Source organism: Danio rerio, chromosome 25, assembly GCF_052040795.2.
Source record: "Danio rerio strain M-AB ecotype USA chromosome 25, GRCz13ab, whole genome shotgun sequence".
NCBI classification, from domain to species: domain Eukaryota; kingdom Metazoa; phylum Chordata; class Actinopteri; order Cypriniformes; family Danionidae; genus Danio; species Danio rerio.
The window spans coordinates 631,792-652,500 of record NC_141045.1 but is presented as its reverse complement, the minus strand read 5'-3'; the positions used below and the strand labels follow the sequence as shown (position 1 = coordinate 652,500).

General features: G+C 39.0%; 2 protein-coding genes across 8 annotated transcripts in view; one reads left to right on the top strand and one right to left on the bottom strand.

Annotated features, from left to right (window-relative positions):
- The window catches only part of gxylt1a (glucoside xylosyltransferase 1a), a 45,100-nt gene that overhangs the window by 13,844 nt on the left and 10,547 nt on the right, over positions 1-20,709 (top strand). For 2 of the 7 annotated variants that reach the window (XR_015525897.1, XM_087311322.1), the window contains one exon: positions 9,714-9,857. The exons of 2 other annotated variants lie outside the window; for them this stretch is intronic. Coding sequence is in view for 3 of the 5 variants with exons in the window: in XM_087311322.1 (XP_087167448.1) it covers positions 9,714-9,725 (12 nt within the window). In the remaining 2 variants the exon portion in view is untranslated. Of the gene's footprint in view, positions 1-9,713; positions 9,858-16,344; positions 18,444-20,709 lie in introns of those variants that run through there. 3 more of the 7 variants (XM_087311323.1, XM_087311320.1, XR_015525896.1) reach the window with 2 other exon arrangements.
- LOC100537263 (PDZ domain-containing RING finger protein 4) overlaps positions 20,140-20,709 on the bottom strand; it is a 73,861-nt gene continuing 73,291 nt past the window's right edge. Inside the window, exon 10 of the transcript XR_015525894.1 lies at positions 20,140-20,206. The gene's annotated coding sequence lies outside the window, so the exon portion shown is untranslated. The remainder of the gene's footprint in view (positions 20,207-20,709) is intronic.

Here is a 20,709-nt window from a genome sequence, read left to right as displayed (position 1 = left end):
AGAAATGAACGCAGAGCGATTGAGCTGTGGAGCTTTAATGCTTTAAGTACATGTTTATATACAGTAGTGTGTATATGAGGATGGATGGATATAGACTACATGATTGATGAAACAGTGGATGGATGGATGGATGGATGGATGGATGGATGGATGGATGGATGGATGGATGGATGATTAAGATGATCTATAAATGGGCCCATGGTTATAATAAAGAATAGATGGGCGAAGTGATGGGTGGATGGATGATGATGAATTAATGGATGGGTGGATGGATAAAATGATGAATGTGTGAAATTTTGGATGGATGGATAAAAGGATTGATAGATAAAAGTGGATGAAATGATCAATGGATTGATAAAATGATGGGTTGTTGGATAAAACGACAGACGGCTGGATAAAATGATGGATGTATGATAAATAAAATAATGAGTGGCTGTATAGTTGAATAAAATGATGGATGGATAAAAGAGTGTGTGGATGGATATGATGGATGGATAAATGTTTGATACATTGATAAAGTGATGGATGGACAGATGAATGAATAAATAGATAAACTAGATAAATGACACCAAACTGAGCTGTGAGTAGGTTTGATTTAATCATCATGAAGCTGCTAGTTCTGTCCAGTTGTCTCGAGTTCTCTCTAGTTATGTCTAATTCTCTCAAGTTGTATCTTGTTGTCTCTAGTTCTCTCCAGTTGTTTCTATTTCTCTTTAGTTGTCTCTAGTTGTTAATGGTTCTCTAGGTGTCTCAAGTTGTCTCTAGTCCTCTTTAGTTCTCTCCAGTTGTCTCTAGTTCTCTCCAGTTGTCTCCAGTTGTCTCTAGTTGTCTCTGGTTCTCTCTGGTTCTCTCTTGTTGTCTCTAGTTGTCTCTAGTTCTCTCAAGTTCTGTCCAATTGTCTCTAGTTGTCTCTAGTTGTCTCTAGTTCTCTCTTGTTGTCTCTAGTTGTCTCCAGTTCTCTCCAGTTGTCTCTAGTTCTCTCCAGTTCTGTCCAGTTGTCTCCAGTTGTCTCTGGTTCTCTCTGGTTCTCTCTTGTTGTCTCTAGTTGTCTCTAGTTCTCTCCAGTTGTCTCTAGTTGTCTCCAGTTCTGTCCAGTTGTCTCTAGTTGTCTCTAGTTCTCTCTTGTTGTCTCTAGTTGTCTCTAGTTCTCTCTTGTTGTCTCTAGTTCTCTCCAGTTCTCTCCAATTGTCTCTAGTTGTCTCTAGTTCTCTCCAGTTCTGTCCAGTTGTCTCTATTTGTCTCTGGTTCTCTCTAGTTCTCTCCAGTTCTCTCCAGCTGTCTCTAGTTGTCTCCAGTTCTGTCCAGTTGTCTCTAGTTGTCTCTAGTTCTCTCTTGTTGTCTTTTGTTATCTCTAGTTCTCTCCAGTTCTGTCCAGTTGTCTCTAGTTGTCTGTAGTTCTCTCTTGTTGTCTCTAGTTCTCTCCAGTTCTGTCCAGTTGTCTCTAGTTGTCTCTAGTTCTCTCTTGTTGTCTTTTGTTGTCTCTAGTTCTCTCCAGTTGTCTCTAGTTCTCTCCAGTTGTCTCTAGTTGTCTCTAGTTCTCTCTTGTTGTCTCTAGTTGTCTCTAGTTCTCTCTTGTTGTCTCTAGTTGTCTTTAGTTCTCTCCAGTTGTCTCTAGTTCTCTCCAGTTGTCTTTAGTTATCTCTAGTTGTCTCTGGTTCTCTCCAGTTGTCTTTAGTTGTCTCTAGTTGTCTCTAGTTCTCTCTTGTTGTCTTTAGTTGTCTCTAGTTGCCTCTAGTTCTCTCTTGTTGTCTTTAGTTGTCTCTAGTTGTCTCTGGTTCTCTCTTGTTGTCTTTAGTTGTCTCTAGTTGTCTCTGGTTCTCTCTTGTTGTCTTTAGTTGTCTCTAGTTGTCTCTGGTTCTCTCTTGTTGTCTTTAGTTGTCTCTAGTTGTCTCTAGTTCTCTCTTGTTGTCTTTAGTTGTCTCTAGTTGTCTCTGGTTCTCTCTTGTTGTCTTTAGTTGTCTTTAGTTGTCTCTAGTTCTCTCTTGTTGTCTTTAGTTGTCTCTAGTTGTCTCTGGTTCTCTCTTGTTGTCTTTAGTTGTCTCTAGTTGTCTCTAGTTCTCTCTTGTTGTCTTTTGTTGTCTTTAGTTGTCTCTAGTTGTCTCTAGTTTTCTCTTGTTGTCTCTAGTTGTCTCTGGTTCTCTCTTGTTGTCTTTAGTTGTCTCTAGTTGTCTCTGGTTCTCTCTTGTTGTCTTTAGTTGTCTCTAGTTGTCTCTAGTTCTCTCTTGTTGTCTTTAGTTGTCTCTAGTTGTCTCTAGTTCTCTCCAGTTGTCTCTAGTTCTCTCCAGTTGTCTCTAGTTGTCTCTAGTTCTCTCCAGTTGTCTCTAGTTCTCTCCAGTTGTCTCTAGTTGTCTCTAGTTCTCTCTTGTTGTCTCTAGTTGTCTCTAGTTCTCTCTTGTTGTCTTTAGTTGTCTCTAGTTGTCTCTAGTTCTCTCCAGTTGTCCCTAGTTCTCTCCAGTTGTCTCTAGTTGTCTCTAGTTCTCTCCAGTTGTCTCTAGTTTTCTCTTGTTGTCTCTATTTGTCTCTAGTTCTCTCTTGTTGTCTTTTGTTGTCTTTAGTTGTCTCTAGTTTTCTCTTGTTGTCTCTAGTTGTCTCTGGTTCTCTCTTGTTGTCTTTAGTTGTCTCTAGTTGTCTCTAGTTCTCTCTTGTTGTCTTTTGTTGTCTTTAGTTGTCTCTAGTTGTCTCTAGTTTTCTCTTGTTGTCTCTAGTTGTCTCTAGTTCTCTCTTGTTGTCTTTTGTTGTCTTTAGTTGTCTCTAGTTGTCTCTAGTTTTCTCTTGTTGTCTCTAGTTGTCTCTGGTTCTCTCTTGTTGTCTTTTGTTGTCTTTAGTTGTCTCTAGTTGTCTCTAGTTCTCTCTTGTTGTCTTTAGTTGTCTCTAGTTGTCTCTAGTTCTCTCTTGTTGTCTTTAGTTGTCTCTAGTTGTCTCTGGTTCTCTCTTGTTGTCTTTAGTTGTCTCTAGTTGTCTCTAGTTCTCTCTTGTTGTCTTTTGTTGTCTTTAGTTGTCTCTAGTTGTCTCTAGTTTTCTCTTGTTGTCTCTAGTTGTCTCTGGTTCTCTCTTGTTGTCTTTAGTTGTCTCTAGTTGTCTCTGGTTCTCTCTTGTTGTCTTTAGTTGTCTCTAGTTGTCTCTAGTTCTCTCTTGTTGTCTTTAGTTGTCTCTAGTTGTCTCTGGTTCTCTCTTGTTGTCTTTAGTTGTCTCTAGTTGTCTCTGGTTCTCTCTTGTTGTCTTTAGTTGTCTCTAGTTGTCTCTAGTTCTCTCTTGTTGTCTTTAGTTGTCTCTAGTTGTCTCTGGTTCTCTCTTGTTGTCTTAAGTTGTCTTTAGTTGTCTCTAGTTCTCTCTTGTTGTCTTTAGTTGTCTCTAGTTGTCTCTGGTTCTCTCTTGTTGTCTTTAGTTGTCTCTAGTTGTCTCTGGTTCACTCTTGTTGTCTTTTGTTGTCTTTAGTTGTCTCTAGTTGTCTCTAGTTTTCTCTTGTTGTCTCTAGTTGTCTCTGGTTCTCTCTTGTTGTCTTTAGTTGTCTCTAGTTGTCTCTGGTTCTCTCTTGTTGTCTTTAGTTGTCTCTAGTTGTCTCTAGTTCTCTCTTGTTGTCTTTAATTATCTCTAGTTCTCTCTTGTTGTCTTTAGTTGTCTCTAGTTGTCTCTGGTTCTCTCTTGTTGTCTTTAGTTGTCTCTAGTTGTCTCTAGTTCTCTCTTGTTGTCTTTAGTTGTCTCTAGTTGTCTCTGGTTCTCTCTTGTTGTCTTTAGTTGTCTCTAGTTGTCTCTAGTTCTCTCTTGTTGTCTTTAGTTGTCTCTAGTTGTCTCTAGTTCTCTCTTGTTGTCTTTAGTTGTCTCTAGTTGTCTCTGGTTCTCTCTTGTTGTCTTTAGTTGTCTCTAGTTGTCTCTGGTTCTCTCTTGTTGTCTTTAGTTGTCTCTAGTTGTCTCTAGTTGTCTCTAGTTCTCTCTTGTTGTCTTTAGTTGTCTCTAGTTGTCTCTAGTTGTCTCTAGTTGTCTCTAGTTCTCTCTTGTTGTCTTTAGTTGTCTCTAGTTGTCTCTAGTTCTCTCTTGTTGTCTTTAGTTGTCTCTAGTTGTCTCTGGTTCTCTCTTGTTGTCTTTAGTTGTCTCTAGTTGTCTCTGGTTCTCTCTTGTTGTCTTTAGTTGTCTCTAGTTCTCTCTTGTTGTCTTTAGTTGTCTCTAGTTGTCTCTGGTTCTCTCTTGTTGTCTTTAGTTGTCTCTAGTTGTCTCTGGTTTTCTCTTGTTGTCTTTAGTTGTCTCCAGTTGTCTCTAGTTGTCCCCAGTTGTCTCTAGTTGTTTCTGGTTCTCTCTTGTTGTCTCATCCTCTTCTTCTTAGTTTTTTGGCGAGTTCTATTCTTTGTACATATCGTCTCCTACTGTACTAGTTGTGCAGCCAGATTCTGTCATTGCTCTGGCCCAATCCCACAGACCTCAGAGTCCAGGTGCCGGTGGACGCTGCGTGTTCAGCTCCTCCTCCCTGCACTCTGAGCTCCTTCAACCCTAAACTTGTAACAGAGCACTTATTTTATTCACTTACATGAGTTATATTTTAGTAATATTATTATTAGATATATATATATATATATATATATATATATATATATATATATATATATATATATATATATATATATATATATTATTGTTAGTTATATTTTATTATATCCTTTTATCTAATCCTGTATTATATGAAAAAAATTAACAGAGTCCTATAATCCTATATAGTCATAATTAAACTTCAGTATGTATCCTATATCTTTATCTTCCTTTCCTTTCTTCTTGTTGTCTCTAGTTGTTTTTAGTTCTCTCTAGTTCTCTTTAGTAGTCTCTACTTGTCTTAAGTTGCCTCTAGTTGTCTCTAAATTTCTCTAGTAGTCTCTAGTTCTCTCCAATTGTCTCAAGTTGCCTCTAGTTTTTTTCTAGTTGCTTCTAGTTGTCTTTAGTTTTCTCAAACTCTCTCTAGTTATCAGTATTTCTCTCCAACTGGATCTGGATTCTGGATCTGGAGTCAGCTCTGGATCTCCTCATTTGCGTGTGGAGTGATTCTGTACTGGCGCCCAGGTTAAACTGCTGTGTGTGTGTGTGTGTGTGTGTGTGTGTGTGTGTGTGTGTGTGTGTGTGTGTGTGTGTGTGTGTGTGTTTGTGTGTGTGATGTGGATGTGCTGTAATGAAGCGCTGAATCTGCCGCCGGCTCCGTCACATATAGATTACAGCAGTGCCCCGGAGGCTTCTGGGAAATGATGATGTGAGCAGAAACTGAGCTTTCAGGCGGTGTTTACAGGCGTCTCGCTTCAGTGAGCCAAACCTCTTTGAGTCATTTACCCCTCGTGTGCTGTTGGGTCGTTTTCATCCACTCTGGGCTGATTTTGAGTCTTCATTTGGCCTCAGTTCTCTCTGTGCTTCAGTGAATGTGAGGATTTCTGGAGACAAACTTTGTTTTGACACATATTTTGGGAAAAGCTTTGGAAATGTTCAGGAACTCATACACTAAGGCCAGAATGACTCCTCTTTGGTGATGCTGTTTTTTCTTCATTGACTTCCATTATAATCGCATGTTTTGATTGCAAACCCATGACAGCAGATAATCCTGCATTCTGGATTGGTGCTGGTTTAAAGTTAATAACAGTGGTTTGTTCTGGAGACAATTCAACACTAATATTGCTGAAGGGGGCTAATAATATTGACCTTAAAACGGCTTTAAAACAATTAAAAACTGCTTTTATTCTAGCCCAAATAAAACAAATAAGACTTTCTCCAGAAAAACAAATATAAGAGGAAACACTGTGAGAAATTGCTGAATCTGTTCAACATCATTTAGGAAATATTTGGGGAAAACTAATCAATATTGCATCAAGATCACTGATAATTTCCTCAACTGTTTGTCAAAACCTATATGAGAATGAAGTTTTAAGCGCAGCACAGTCTGCAGGGAACATCTGCCTTTGAAACTTTTGACGTTTCTGACATTTTCAGGCCGATATATTAAAAGCTGATCCGTCATATGCAGCTTTAATGAACACAAATCCACTTGATATTCAGAATATGATCAGAGGCCTTTCACTCTATTATTCATACCTCTCCATGCTCTGCGGGAATCAGATTTAGTTTTCCACATGACTCTGTGAAGAGTTTTCATCAGTGTAAATCTTTTATTGTGTCAGTAATTGGACGTTCAGGTGTGGCGTTCCGCCTCATTTGTGTCAGGAATGCTGTGTTCTCCTATAATAGTCCATCAGTCTCTTCAATTGAGCTGCTGTTGTTCAGGAATCGTCCTGTGCTGTAAATGACCTCGCGCTCAGATCGATGTGCTCTTCAACACTCAATAGCAGAAAACACAGTAAATGAGATGATTTATGAACGCTAATTATGGATCAGTTTTTAATACGGTGTTTGTGAGCTATTTACTATCACAAATATAGAAACTTATAAAGCACAGTTCAGTACAGTACCTAACTGTAATCTTTGCTTCTAAACTGCATAATATTGAAAAAAATTGCAATGTAATAATATTTCAAAATGGCTATATTTGCTGCCTCATTTATCGCAATATCATTTTTTCTGCTATTGTACATTACAATATATATATATATATATATATATATATATAGCAATATTTAGTTTTGAAAATTATTTTTCTATATTTATTTCTCTTATACAAAATATTGTGACATTTAATTATTTCTGCGGTGTATATTAAAATAGTATATTAGTAAAAAAAACGAATAATAGTCTTTCTACAATATATTATCAATATATATCTCTGTTGAACAGAAATTGGGGAAAAACATTATGGGGGCTAATAATTCAACTGTATATTGAAATATTTAGTTTTTATTGGATCAAAAATGACTTAATGAATATTGAAGTATTTACTTTTTTACAATATATTTCAATCTTTGTTTTTCTGCAATTTGTGTATTGTGATATTTTTTATGATATTTTGGGATATTTTCTTTTTCTACAATATTTTGCAACATTTTTTACGATATGTTGCGGTTTTTTTCTGCGATATTTTGCTATATTATCTTTTTCTACAATTATTTGCAATTTTTTCTTTTCCTGCAATATTTTGCAACATTTTTTAAATATTTTTGCGACTTTTTTTCTGCAGTATTTTACATTTTCTGCGATATTTTGCGTCATTTTCTTTTCCTACAATATTTTGCGTCATTTTCTTCTACAATATTTTGTAACATTTTTAAATTATTTTTGCAACTTTTTTCTGCAGTATTTTACATTTTCTACAATATTTTGCGACATTTTGTTTTTCTACAATATTTTGCAATATTTTCTTTTTCTACAATATTTTGTGACATTTTCCTACAAAAATAGCAACATTTACCTATTTCTGAAATGTTTGTTTTTCTAAGATATACTGCAATCTTTTGTTTTACCGCAATGTATATTTGCAATATTTTTTGTTTTTCTTTTGTTTTTTGCAGCATTACAGTTTTGTTTTTCTCTGATATAATTTTTTTCTGCAGTGATATTGCAACATTTTGTTTTTCTATCATATATTGCAATATTTGTTTTTCCTTTGAACTCAAACATTTTGTTATTTCTGTGATGTATATAAAATATTAAGTTTCTCTACACTATATATAGCAGTCTTTTGTTTTTCTGCAATGTACATTGACATATTTGTTTTTTTTACAATATATTACAGTTTTTAAATATTGCAATATTTTGTTATTTCTGCATGTGATGTATTTTAAAATATTGTAATGCAACATGTTGCGATGTTGTATTTTTAGAATGTATCGCAATTTTAAATAGATTTTTTTTGCAATATTTATTGCAATGTATAAACTAATCTATATATCAAAGACAGCTCTGTTTGGAAATAATTTATAATGTCAGATTAATCAAATGCAGAAAATTATAGAATCAAATGTCACTGATAAAAGCCCATTGGATTTCATACAGTCATGACATAGAATTCCCAATTCATATTTAAAAATGTAAAACTTTTTCTAATTTGTTTGCACTTCTGACAGTGGTAGAGTATAATAGTCTTGATCATATAAATAGTTCAAACAGTCTTTGTTAAAGCTCCACACAGTATAATTTTGTCACAGACAGGTGATAAACTCAATTCTATAGTTACACTCTGCAGAGACTTCACAATCTACATGTTTCAAACAATTTTTAACCCAGACGTCTATAAATATTTACATTATTCATAAATGAGTCATTCCTTCGTGCATTCATACAATATTATGAATGATTTAAAGACACATTATAACCATCCAGCCAGTTTGCATATTAGTGACCATTATGCTCACTTTCAGACTGTGTGTGTGTGTGTGTGTGTGTGTGTGTGTGTGTGTGTGTGTGTGTGTGTGTGTGTGCATGTGTGTGAGTGTGTTAATGAATTCTCCAGTGTGTTTAATATCTTCCAGACGAGGCATCTGCTGTTTTCGGAGTCTGTGGCTTTTTCACACAGTGACCCAATTAACACCGCCATCTGACCCCTTTACACACTCAATAAAGCTGCTGGGCTCTGAAAGACGGCCATTACTCCATCACAAACACGGGAATACACTGAGAAAAATTACTAATAAAATAGATGTTTTCTCTGTGAATATGTAGGAAGATTTTAATAAGATTTCAATCTTATTTCTAAGATTTTAATCTCAATTTTAAGCATCTTTACTCCAGTCTTCGTGGAAAATAATTACAAATGATATTATTATGGTAATAATAATAATAATAATGACTGCAATTATTTTTATTATTATTATATTTATCATTATTGACTATTATTCAAATGTTTGTCATTTATAATCTAACTAACAGTTTTTGTTTTCCAGATCATTCTCTGTTGGTTAGCCAGCAAGGAAAGGTTTTGTTAATGTAAATAAAATATTCTGGGAAGTTTCGTTTTTGGATACTAAAAAAAAAAACAGGGAAACCGGAGCACCCGGAGGAAACCCACGCCAACACGGGGAGAACTTGCAAACTCCTCACAGAAACACCAACTGACCCAGCCGAGACTCAAACCACCCACTGTGTCACCCAATACCGGAAAAAAAAATAATTATTTGATTTTTAAAAGCTGTTTTCTGTGTGAATATGTGGTCATGTGTCATTTATTGCTTAATTTAAACCTGAATAATTTAAACTTTTACATTTATTTAAACTTTTTTTTCATGTTTTTTAATGTTTATTTTCTGTTTTTGTGTTATTTATTTATTTTTTTAGTTTTCTGTCTGCTTTTCCACATTCATATTATTCCATGTTTTTGTGTTTTTCTCTGTTTTGCATTTATTTAGTTTCTGTTTTTTGTTTGTTTGTTTTTTTGGATTTTCTGTTATTTCATGTTTTATTTGATTTTTTTCAGTGTTTTTTTTTGTCTTATTTTCCCCATGTTTTCTCTGTTTTCAGTTTTCTGTGTTTTTATTTTTTCACATTTTTATTTTTTCATCATTTTCTTTTTTCATTGTTTTTCCTGTATTTTTCTTTTTTTTCATTTTTTAATAGTTTTTTTTATTGTTTTGAAAATGTTCAATGCATTTCTGTGTGTTTTCTCCCTGTCTGTTTTTCTGTCTTTGTGTGTGTGTGTGTGTGTGTGTGTGTGTGTGTGTGTGTGTGTGTGTGTGTGTGTGTGTGTGTGTGTGTGTGTGTGTGTGTGTGTGTGTGTGTTTTTCCTCCGGCTGTCAGTAATGACTCCATCACTCTTCTCCAGCTGATCTTCAGTTTTCTGCAGTTTAATTGTTTTTGTCCTCCAGAGTGATGGATGATGGATGTGATCGTCCTCTAGTTACAAGTGCTGAAATATCATCAATATCTCTATCGATAGCGCAGCTCATTTTAAAAAGGCGATTGAATGTTTCTGATGTTCATCCAGCAGCGCAGAGACTCAGCTAATAAAGGTAAAACACACACAAACACACACACACACACACACACACACACACCAGAATGATGATTGATTCACAGCTCTCTCAGACATTACAGCTTTTACTTCATCATCCGAATAGTACAGATCTGGAGAACAAGTTATTCAGAAGCGGGTCTTTTGTTTGAAAAATGTATTAAAAGTATTTAATTGGCTTCTAGAGTGTTGATATAGGTATCAAAATGACTGCTATCTAAAACTGATCAAAAACATTTATGATATCTGACATTTAGAATTAAGTGAAAATATTTGGGCTAGTTGTTATCTCTCTGATCCAGTTCCTAGTGTGTTGTTATGCAGTTGTTAAGGCTTTTGAAAATATTTCATGGTTGTTAGGGTGTTGCTATGCAGTTGTTAGAGTGTTATTGGTGTGTTCAATGTATTGCTATCCAGTAGGCAAACCTTTTTAAAATGGTTCATGGTTGCTAGGGTATTGCTATGCAGTTGTCAAGGCTTTTAAAATCCATTATGGTTGCTTGGGTGTTTCTATGCAGTTGTTAAGGCTCTTAAAATGTTTTAGGGTTGCTAGGTTGTTAAGCAGTTGCTATGCAGTTGTTAAGGTTTTTTAAAAATCTGTTATGGTTGCTAGGGTGTTGCTATGCATGTGCTAGAGTGTTCTTGATTTATGTAGTGTATTGCTATGCAGTAGGTAACCCTTTTAAAATTTTCACGGTTACTGGGTTGTTGCTATGCAGTTGTTAAGGCTTTTTAAAATCTGTTATGGTTGCTAGGGTGTTGCTATGCATGTGCTAGGGGTGTTTTTCATATTTTCAGTGTATTCCTGCCCAGTAGGTAATGCTTTTTTAAAAATGTCTCAGGGTTGCTAGGGTGTTGCTATGCAGTTGTTAAGACTTGTAATTTTCTATTGTGGTTGCTAGGGTGTTGCTATGCATGTGCTAGAGTGTTCTTGATGTATTTAGCGTATTGCTATGCAGTAGGTAACCCTTTTAAAATTTGCATGGTTGCTGGGTTGTTGTTATGCAGTTGTTAGGGCTTTTAAAATCTGTTATGGTTGCTAGGGTGTTGCTATGCATGTGCTAGGGATGTTTTTGATATTTTTAGTGTGTTCCTACCCAGTAGGTAATGCTTTTTTTAAAAATGTTTCATGGTTGCTAGGGTGTTGCTATGCAGTTGTTAAGACTTCTAATTTTCTATTGTGGTTGCTAGGGTGTTGCTATGCACGTGCAAGAGTGTTCCTGATAGTTATAATGTATCGCTAGGCAGTAGGTAACCCTTTTTTAAATGTTTCATGGTTGTGAGGTTGTTGCTATGCAGTTGTTAAGACTTTTTAAAACCTGTTATGGTTGCTAGGGTGTTGCTATTGTGTTATGTTATTGTGTTCTTGATATTTTTTATATATAGCTAGGTAGTTGGTAAACCTTTTAAAAATGTTTCATGGTTGCTAGGTTGTTGCTATGCAGTTGCCAATGTTTTTTAAAATGTTTTATGGTTGCTAGGGTGTTGCTAGGGTGTTGTGTGTACCTGCTAGGTAATATCCTCCATTCCTGGCTCCTCCAGTGTGCATCTGATGCATTATTTCAGTCTCTTGTATTGAATGTTTAGTGCAGTAACATCACTCCAGCTTCGAGGACTCACTGATTCACTGAGCTTTAATGCTAATGTTAGCTATTAGCTGCAGTCACAGTGTCGCTAGCCTCGGGTTCAGAATGTTTTCCCATTATCTCGGTCGTCTGCAGTGATTCTGCTGAACATCTGCTGAATGGAGCGTCTCATTGGCCCGCCGGCGACCAGAGTTCATCAGCTCTGTAGTGAATTCGCTGCCTCTGGGCCCCCAAGGCTCTCCTGGTGATACGGTCTCCTGTTTTAATTGAAACCTGTTCTCCACTGATGGACAGCACTTAAACGTTCCTCTGAGATGGGGAAATCGATGCCGCAGGACGAGACGCGTGTCAGCAAGAGAAAGCGATGATAGATTTATTAAGTCTGCTGCAGAAGTGTTATAATGGCCAGTCAGGTAATGAGAAACCACAGACTCCTGCTCATCAGTAGACTGAACACATTCACTCATCTTATACTGCCGTTTAACCATATAACCCATTATTAGCACTATACGACATGTATTATAGTGATTTTGTAACAGTGAAATGCCATTAGGTGAAGCATTTACATGCAATAATCAATACATTTGCTGTACTATTGATGAGTGCATGTAAAGAGGATCTATAATTAGTGGATAGATAGATAGATAGATAGATAGATAGATAGATAGATAGATAGATAGATAGATAGATAGATAGATAGATAGATAGATAGATAGAGAGAGAGAGATAGACGGACGGACGGACGGACGGACGGACGGACAGACAGACAGACAGACAGACAGACAGACAGACAGATAGATAGATGAATAGATAGATAGATAGATAGATAGATAGATAGATAGATAGATAGATAGATAGATAGATAGATAGATAGATAGATAGATAGATAGACGGATAGGTAGATGAATAGATAGATAGACAGACAGACAGAGATGGATGAAGGGAGGGAAGGAGGGAGGGACGGACGGACGGACGGATAGATAGATAGATAGAGAGAGAGAGAGATGGACGGACGGATGAACGGACAGACAGACAGAGATAGATAGATAGAGATGGATGGATGGACGGATGGATGGATGGATGGACGGATGGATGGATGGATGGATGGAAGAATGGATGGACAGACGGATAGACAGACGGATGTACATTGATAGATAGATAGAGCGAGAGAGAGATGGACGGATGGATGGATGAACGGACGGACAGACAGAGATAGATAGAGAGGGATGGATGGATGGATGGATGGATGGATGGACAGACGGATGGATGGATGGAAGAATGGATGGATGGATAGAGAGACGGATAGATAGATAGATAGATAGATAGATAGATAGATAGATAGATAGATAGATAGATAGACGGACGGACGGACGGACGGACGGACGGACGGACGGACAGACAGACATAGATGGATTGATGGATGGATGGATGGATGGATGGATGGATGGATGGATGGACGGACAGACAGACAGACAGATATAGATGGATGGATGGACGGACGGACGGACGGACAGACAGACAGACAGATATAGATGGATGGATGGACGGACGGACGGACGGACGGACGGACGGACGGACAGATATAGATAGATAGATAGATAGATAGATAGATAGATAGATAGATAGATAGATGATAGATAGATAGATAGATAGATAGATAGATAGATAGATAGATAGATAGATAGATAGATAGATAGATAGATAGATAGATAGATAGATAGATGATAGATAGATAGCAGTGTGATGTGGCTGTATATCGTCAGTGCAATCATCCCACCAATGCCGATATACAGCCACATGGCACGGCTACTCGTGTGATATTGCTCATGTATTCATCTGGATGAGCTGGAAATGTGAACTAAATGTGCACAAATAGAGTTGGATATAGAAACCCTGCTGAGTCTGCTGAGTCGGTTTGAGGAGTCAGATCTGCAAACGGATCTTTGATGTGATTCAGATGTGAACGGGTGATCTGACACAGCAGCAGATATCTCTTCCTCTATATGCAGGGTTTCATCTTCGGCTGCAGAGCCTTTCTGAAGTTCAGAGTCGTATCCTCCGGGTCACACCATCAAATCAATTTAACTGGGCTCATTTTACAAATAACTCGTCGAGGCTGTTTCAGAAGCATGTTTGCAAATCAAAGTGAAGGGAAAGCTCTGCGTCGGGGTTTCTCAAGGCGCTCGTCTGATCTGAGATTTAATTAACATCTGACATTCTCCAGCGCAGATATCAGCGCTGACATTTACTGCCGTCTGATAGTTACGCAACTCACCCAGAGCTGAAACGAGGAGCTGTCGAGAGACTCTCGTGTCCAGAGCAAATATTACAGATGTGTCTCACTTCAGCCTCTCCATGTTTAGAGTTTGAGTTTTCCAGTGACGCTGTGATGAAGCACTGATTCAGCAGTGACCATAACGGTGAAGAACACAATATGAAGAGTTTCAGTCACAGAATAACAGCCAAAGCCAGAGAACTGAAAGGTTGCTATGCTGTTATCACGATATTGTGTTGTATATTGTTGCTTCAAAATGTTGTTTGGGTGTTGGCTTGGTTGCTATGAAGTTGCTATGGTGTTTGACGTGGTTGCTAGGATATTGCTGTGCAGCTGTTAGAAAGTTGTGTTTTCCAAGTGCTCTGGAGTTGCGAGTTGTTACTACAGTGCTGGTGTCTAGGGTGGTTGCTAATGATGAGTTGCTTGGGTGCTTTGAAGTGGTTGCTAGGATATTGCTATGCAGTTGTTAGAATGTTCTGAGTGGTTGCAGAGTGCTCTGCTGTTGCTATGGTGTTTTGAGAGGTTGCTACAGTGCTGGTGATTTGTATGGTTGCTAGGGAGGTGTGGTTATGGTGTTTGAAGTGGTTGCTAGGATATGGCTGTGCAGTCGTTGAAATGTTCTGAGTAGTTGTTGAGTGCTCTACTGTTGCTATGGTAATTCAAGTGGTTACTACAGTGCTGGTGTGTTGCGATGGTTGTTAGGGAGGTGTGGTTATGGTGTTTGAAGTTGTAGCTTGGATATTGCTGTGCAGTTGTTAGAGTGATCTGAGTGGTTGCCGAGTGCTCTGTTGTTGCTATGGTGTGTTAAGTGGTTACTACAGTGCTGGTGTGTTGGGTGGTTGCTAGGGAGGTGTGGTTAAAATGTTTAAAGTGGTTGCAAGTATATTGCTGTGTAGTTGTTGAAATATTCTGAGTGGTTGCCGAGTGCTCTACTGTTGCTATGGTGTGTTAAGTGGTTGCTACAGTGCTGGTGTGTTGGGTTGTTGCTAGTAAGGAGATGCTATGGTGCTTTGGAGTGGTTGCTAGGATATTACTATGCAGTTGTTAGAATGTTCTGAGTGGTTGCCGAGTGCTCTGCAGTTGCTATGATATTTTGAGTTGTTGCTACAGTGCTGGTGATTTGTATGGTTGCTTGGGAGGTGTGGTTATGGTGTTTGAAGTGGTTGCTAGGATATTGCTGTGCAGTTGTTAAAATGTTCTGAGAAGTTGCCGAGTACTCTACTGTTGCTATGGCACTTCAAGTGGTTGCTACAGTGCTGCTGTTTTGGGGGTGGTTGCTAGGGCGGTGTAGTTATGGTGTTTAAAGTGGTTGCTAGGACATAGAATATTGTGTTGTAAATTGTTGCTTCAAAAATGTTGTTTGGGTGTTGACTTGGTTGCTATGAAGTTGCTATGGTGTTTGACGTGGTTGCTAGGGTATTGCTATGCAGCTGTTAGAAAGTTGTGTTTTCCAAGTGCTCTGGAGTTGCTATGGTATTTTCAGTGGTTGCTACTCTGCTGTTATGTTGGGTGGTTGCTAGGGAGGAGTTGCTATGGTGTTTGAAGTGGTTGCTAGAATATTAGCAGTTGTTAGTATGTTCTGAGTGGTTGCCGAGTGCTCTGCGGTTGCTATAGTGTTTTAAGTCGTTGCTAGGATATTGCTATGCTGTATGCTGTATGAGTTGTTAGAGTGGTTGCTGAGTGATCTGCTGTTGCTAGGATGCTCTGGATTGCTCTGGGTGGTTGCTATGGTGAATTTCTTTTAATAAAATTCTGATGAATTCACTGCTGAAAAACTTAAAGGAAAAGTTGTTGTTTTCTGCAAGATCAGGCTGTAAATCCACGTGTCAGATATAATCATAGTGACAGAGAAATCTGTATTTAAATATTTCACAACTGATAATGCTAAAAATACTGACAGCCAATCAGAATCCACACTTTAAAGAGCTTGAGCATTTAAAGCGACAGGTGCCAGTGATCTGAAGGCCTTCGTTCAGACTGTAAACAGCCTTTAAAGCACATCATCCTCATCATCATCATCATCAGTGTTCCCTCAAGAGAGATGAATGACGTTACTGTGAGTCTGAACTGAGCACATCTGCTATTAATAAATGGCCAATTGAATAAAGCCAGTCTCCTGCTCATCCTGCAGCCGTCAGATGCTCATCCCTCATGTTTATTGAACACTGATGCTCATTGAATATTCATGAGGAATCTGTGTAATGTGTGACATACTGCTGTTCTGATGATGTCATACACTCCTGATGGCCTAGCCATTATATATTTACGTGTGTGCGTGTGTGTGTGTGTGTGTGTGTGTGTGTGTGTGTGTGTGTGTGTGTGTGTGTGTGTGTGTGTGTATGCATGCTATTTTGGTTTTAGTTTTGGTGTTTTTAATGGGGTTCTGTATTATAAATTTTCATACATTTTTATAAATATTTATTAATGTTAGTAATCAGAAAATGTGTAACATGGTGATAATCGACTGTTATTAGTGATTATTTACGAGAAATCGAGAAAAAAAAATCTGCATTAACGCTAATATTGTTTACCTTTTATTGCCAGATGCTTTAATCTGAATGCTCCAGATGTAGGAGAGCGTGTGTGTAAATATTCTGTGTGTGTGTGTGTGTGTGTGTGTGAAGCTGATGCTGTGTAAATGTAGATCTGCAGCCGCTGGAGGACTGAGCTGATACTGGAGCTCTGCTCTTCACTGTTTGCTCAGTTTATGAAGAACACACAGTGAAGAGATACTGAAGGAGACACTCGCTCATCCCTGATGGAGATCTGTGCACATTTTAAGGGTCAGTTCACACTGAAATACACTGAGTTTTTCTGTTTTGATAAACGCTTAAGAAGATGATTTGAAGAATGCTGGAAACCTCTAGCTATTGGTTTACGTAGGATTTGATTTTTTGCCCACTGTGGAAGTCATCAGCTGTGTTTTCATTTAAAGATGTGAATTAGATCATTAGGTACACATCACTAGTACCGGGTCGGACCCCTTTTGCCTTCAGAACTGCTTTAATTCTTGGTGTTACAGATTCAACAAGCTGCTGGAAATATTCCTTAGAGATTTTGCTCCATATTGTCATGATAGCATCACACAGTTGCTGCAGATTTGTCGGCTGCACATCCATGATGCCAATCTCCCGTTCCACCACATCCCAAAGCTGCTCTATTGGATTGAGCTCTGGTGACTGTGGAGGCCATTTGAGTACAGTGAACTCATCGTCATGTTCAGCAGTCTGAGATGATTGAGCTTTATGACATGCTGCGTTATCCTGCTGGAAGTAGCCATCAGAAGATGGAGACACTGTGCTTATACGGACATGGTCAGCAACAATCAACCCCACACCATTACACCACCACCACCAGCCTGAACCGCTGATACAAGGCAGGAAGATCCATGCTTTCATGTTGTTGATGCCAAATTGTGAGTCGAGCATCTGAATGTGTGAGCAGAAATGGAGACTCATCAGAGCAGCAACGTTTCTCCAATCTTCTATTGTCCAGTTTTGGTGAGTCTGTGTGAATTGTAGCCTCAGTTTCCTGTTCTTAGCTGACAGGAGCGGCACCCGGTGTGCTCTTCTGCTGCTGTAGCCCATCCGCCTCAAGGTTGGACGTGTTGTGTGTTCAGAGATGCTCTTCTGCAGAGCTCGGTTGTAACGAGTGCTTATTTGAGTTACTGTTGCCTTTCTATCAGCTGGAACCAGTCTGGCCATTCTCCTCTGACCTCTGGCCTCATCAACAAGGCATTTGCGCCCACAGAACTGCCGCTCACTGGATATTTCCTCTTTGTCGGAGCATTCTCTGTAAACCCTAGAGATGGTTGTGCGTGAAAATCCCAGTAGATCAGCAGTTTCTGAAATACTCAGAGCAGCCCGTCTGGCAGCAACAATCATGCCACGTTCAGAGTCTCTTAAATCCCCTTTCTTCCCCATTCTGATGCTCGCTCTGACCTGCAGCAGATCCTCTTGATCATGTCTACATGCTGAAATGCAGTGAGCTGCTGCCCTGTGATTGGCTGATTAGACATTTGTGTTAACGTGCAGGTAGACAGGTGTACCTAATAAAGTGGCCGCTGAGTGTAAATGTGTGTGTGTGTGTGTGTGTTCTGCTGAAGGACAGTGTGTATAGTTCTTCATTTGCATATAGATTATGCGTGAATGCTAAACCTGTGCAGATGCTCTCTGTCAGGAGCAGGAAGCTCATAATTGGACGATGGCATGTTTTCTGTCAGGTCCTGTAGAGGAAATATTCCTGTTCTCCCGCAGTGTCAGACTCTCGTGACCTCCATAACAAACACACGACATGTTTGACTCTGTCACTTTACACACTCTGTCACTTTTCTGCTTTTGACATCAGATGACTTCTCTTCCTCCAGTGTCAGATTCTTCTGCTGGTTTTAAGCAGAAACTCTCTTCATTTTGACTCATATTTCTGAAAACAGCACTATATGTTGTGCTTGTCTAGAAAATGCTGCTTGATTTAATAAATGTGATATTTGGACTAGACACAAGACAAACACTGTAAGAGCAGCATGTGTGCAGTGTGTTAGTGAATGATTGTCATATGTAGATAACATTAGAGACATTTTCAATCTAATTGTTGACTGCAGCTTGAACTTGTGGACCTATTTTCATGATTATTAGTGTATATTTGGGGTCAGAAAACCAGTAAAGGTCAGTTTATGTTGTGTTTTTATCACTGAGAGTCCATTAAATTGATTTTGATCACATTTTATATTGTATTTAATGGCAGTTTCTGATTGAAAACAGGTTTACACTAATAGTGAATGTGTTATATTTGACAGTGTCAGCAGATCTGCCCTCCTCTGCTTCAGACAGACGGTGTGTGTGAGTGTGTGTGTGTGTGTGTGTGTGAGTGTGTGTGTGTGTGTGTGTGTGTGTTGTGTTTTTAAGTTTATTATGGTAATTTCTGATGTTCTCTTTTTCTCTCTGTGTGTGTGTGTGTTTGTGTGTGTGTGTGTGTGTGTGTGTGTGTGAGTGTGTGTGTGTGTGTGTGTTGTTTTTAAGTTTATTATGGTAATTTCTGATGTTCTCTTTTTCTCTCTGTGTGTGTGTGTGTTTGTGTGTGTGTGTGTGTGTGTGTGTGTGCGTGTGTTCCCGCTGTGAGCGTACACATTAAACACTGACACTGAGATGCTGGCGGAGTGAGATTTCCGTTCTGCCAGATTAATAATGGAGAAAGATTAGAGAAACCTGCAGGGAGAAACAAGACAAAACACAGGAGGTTATTACAGAGAGCAGAGCTGTCACACCACAACACACACACACACACACATACACACACATCAATATTTGATGAGCTGCGTCTGTCTGTCTGTGTTTCTGTCTGTCTGTCTCTGTGTGTGTGTGTGTGTGTGTGTGTGTTTGTGTATGTGTATGTGTCTGTGTATATATGTATGTGTGTGTGCGTGCGCATGTGTATCTGTGTGTGTATATATACTGTATATATGCTTGTGTCTGTGTATACGTGTGTGTCGTGTGTATGTGTGTGTCTGTCGGTTTGTCTGTGTGAATGTTTATGTGTATATGTATATGGTGTGTGTGTGTGTGTATGTGTGAATGTATGCATATGTGTATATGTATGTGTGCTTGTGTGTATGTATGTGTGTGCATGTGCTTGTGTATACAGTATGTGTGTGCATGTGATTGTTTGTGTGTGTGTTCAGCTTGTGTTTGAGAGTGGATGCATGTCTGTATACAGTATATGTATATATATGTGTGTGTGTGTGTGTGTGTGTGTGTGTGTGTGTGTGTGTGTGTGTGTGTGTGTGTGTGTGTGTGTGTGTGTCTGTGTGTGCATGCGTGCTTGTGTATATAGTATGTGTGTGTGTGTGTGTGTGTGATCTGTGCTGAGCTGTGTGTTCTGCAGGCCTCCTGTGGAGAATCTCTGTGGTTTGCTGATCTCTGATTCACGAGTGTGTCAAACTTCTTAAAGAAACACACACACATACACACACACACACACACACACACACACACACACACACACCCTGACACCTGATGCAGGCTTGAACTGACAGACAATGGAGACGATCACTGCAGGAATCTCTTCCCACACACACACACACACACACACACACACACACACACACACACACACACACACACACACACACATTTTCTGCTCACTTGAGCTGGTTAAGCAGTGTAATGGAGCGCCTGCAGACACGAGGACACACACTTCTGAGAATAACTGAAGGGTCAGTTCACCAACATCAGGACATCATTCACTCAGCCTGCACCTCTCTAAAACATGGGACATCACGCTGGCTCAGTGGTGTCGCACTGTGGCCTCACAGCACTCAGCTCTCTGGTTTGAGTCTCAGCTGGGTCAGTTGGTGTTTCTGTGTGGAGTTTGCGTGTTCTCCCCGTGTTGGTGTGGGTTTCCTCCACAGTCCAAACAGATGTGCTATAGGGGAACTGATCAACTACACTAGCCGAAGTGTATGAGTGTGTGTATGGGTGTTTCCCAGTACTGGATTGCAGCTGGAAGAGCATCTGCTGTGTAAAACATATGCTGGAATAGTTGTCGGTTCATTCTGCAGTAGCGAACTCTGATGAATAATGGCCTCAGCTGAAGCAGAATGAAGCAGAATGAGTGAGTTCTGGATCTGCATGTCAGTAGCGTGAGTAAAACATCAGCAGCTCACGCCTGACTCTGGATAACGGAGACGGAAATGAAATGAGATTGGAGAGGAAACAGCTGATCCCGGATCAGTCATTATAATAACGGCTGAAATATGGAGAAGCTCTGAGCTTCATTAACTCTCTGTATTCTCATCCGTCACTGAAGGAGGAAATGAAATAAGAGATAAAGACAGACACAACAGAGGGACGTCAGCAATACTCATCTACATGACAATGGTGAATACCGCTAATAATGTTGAGTCTGCAGGAGTCTTCTGGAGTAATGTGCAGCTCATATTGATGTTATCACACTCTCTCAGTGAAGTCAACCTTCAGGTCTTCATTTGCAGC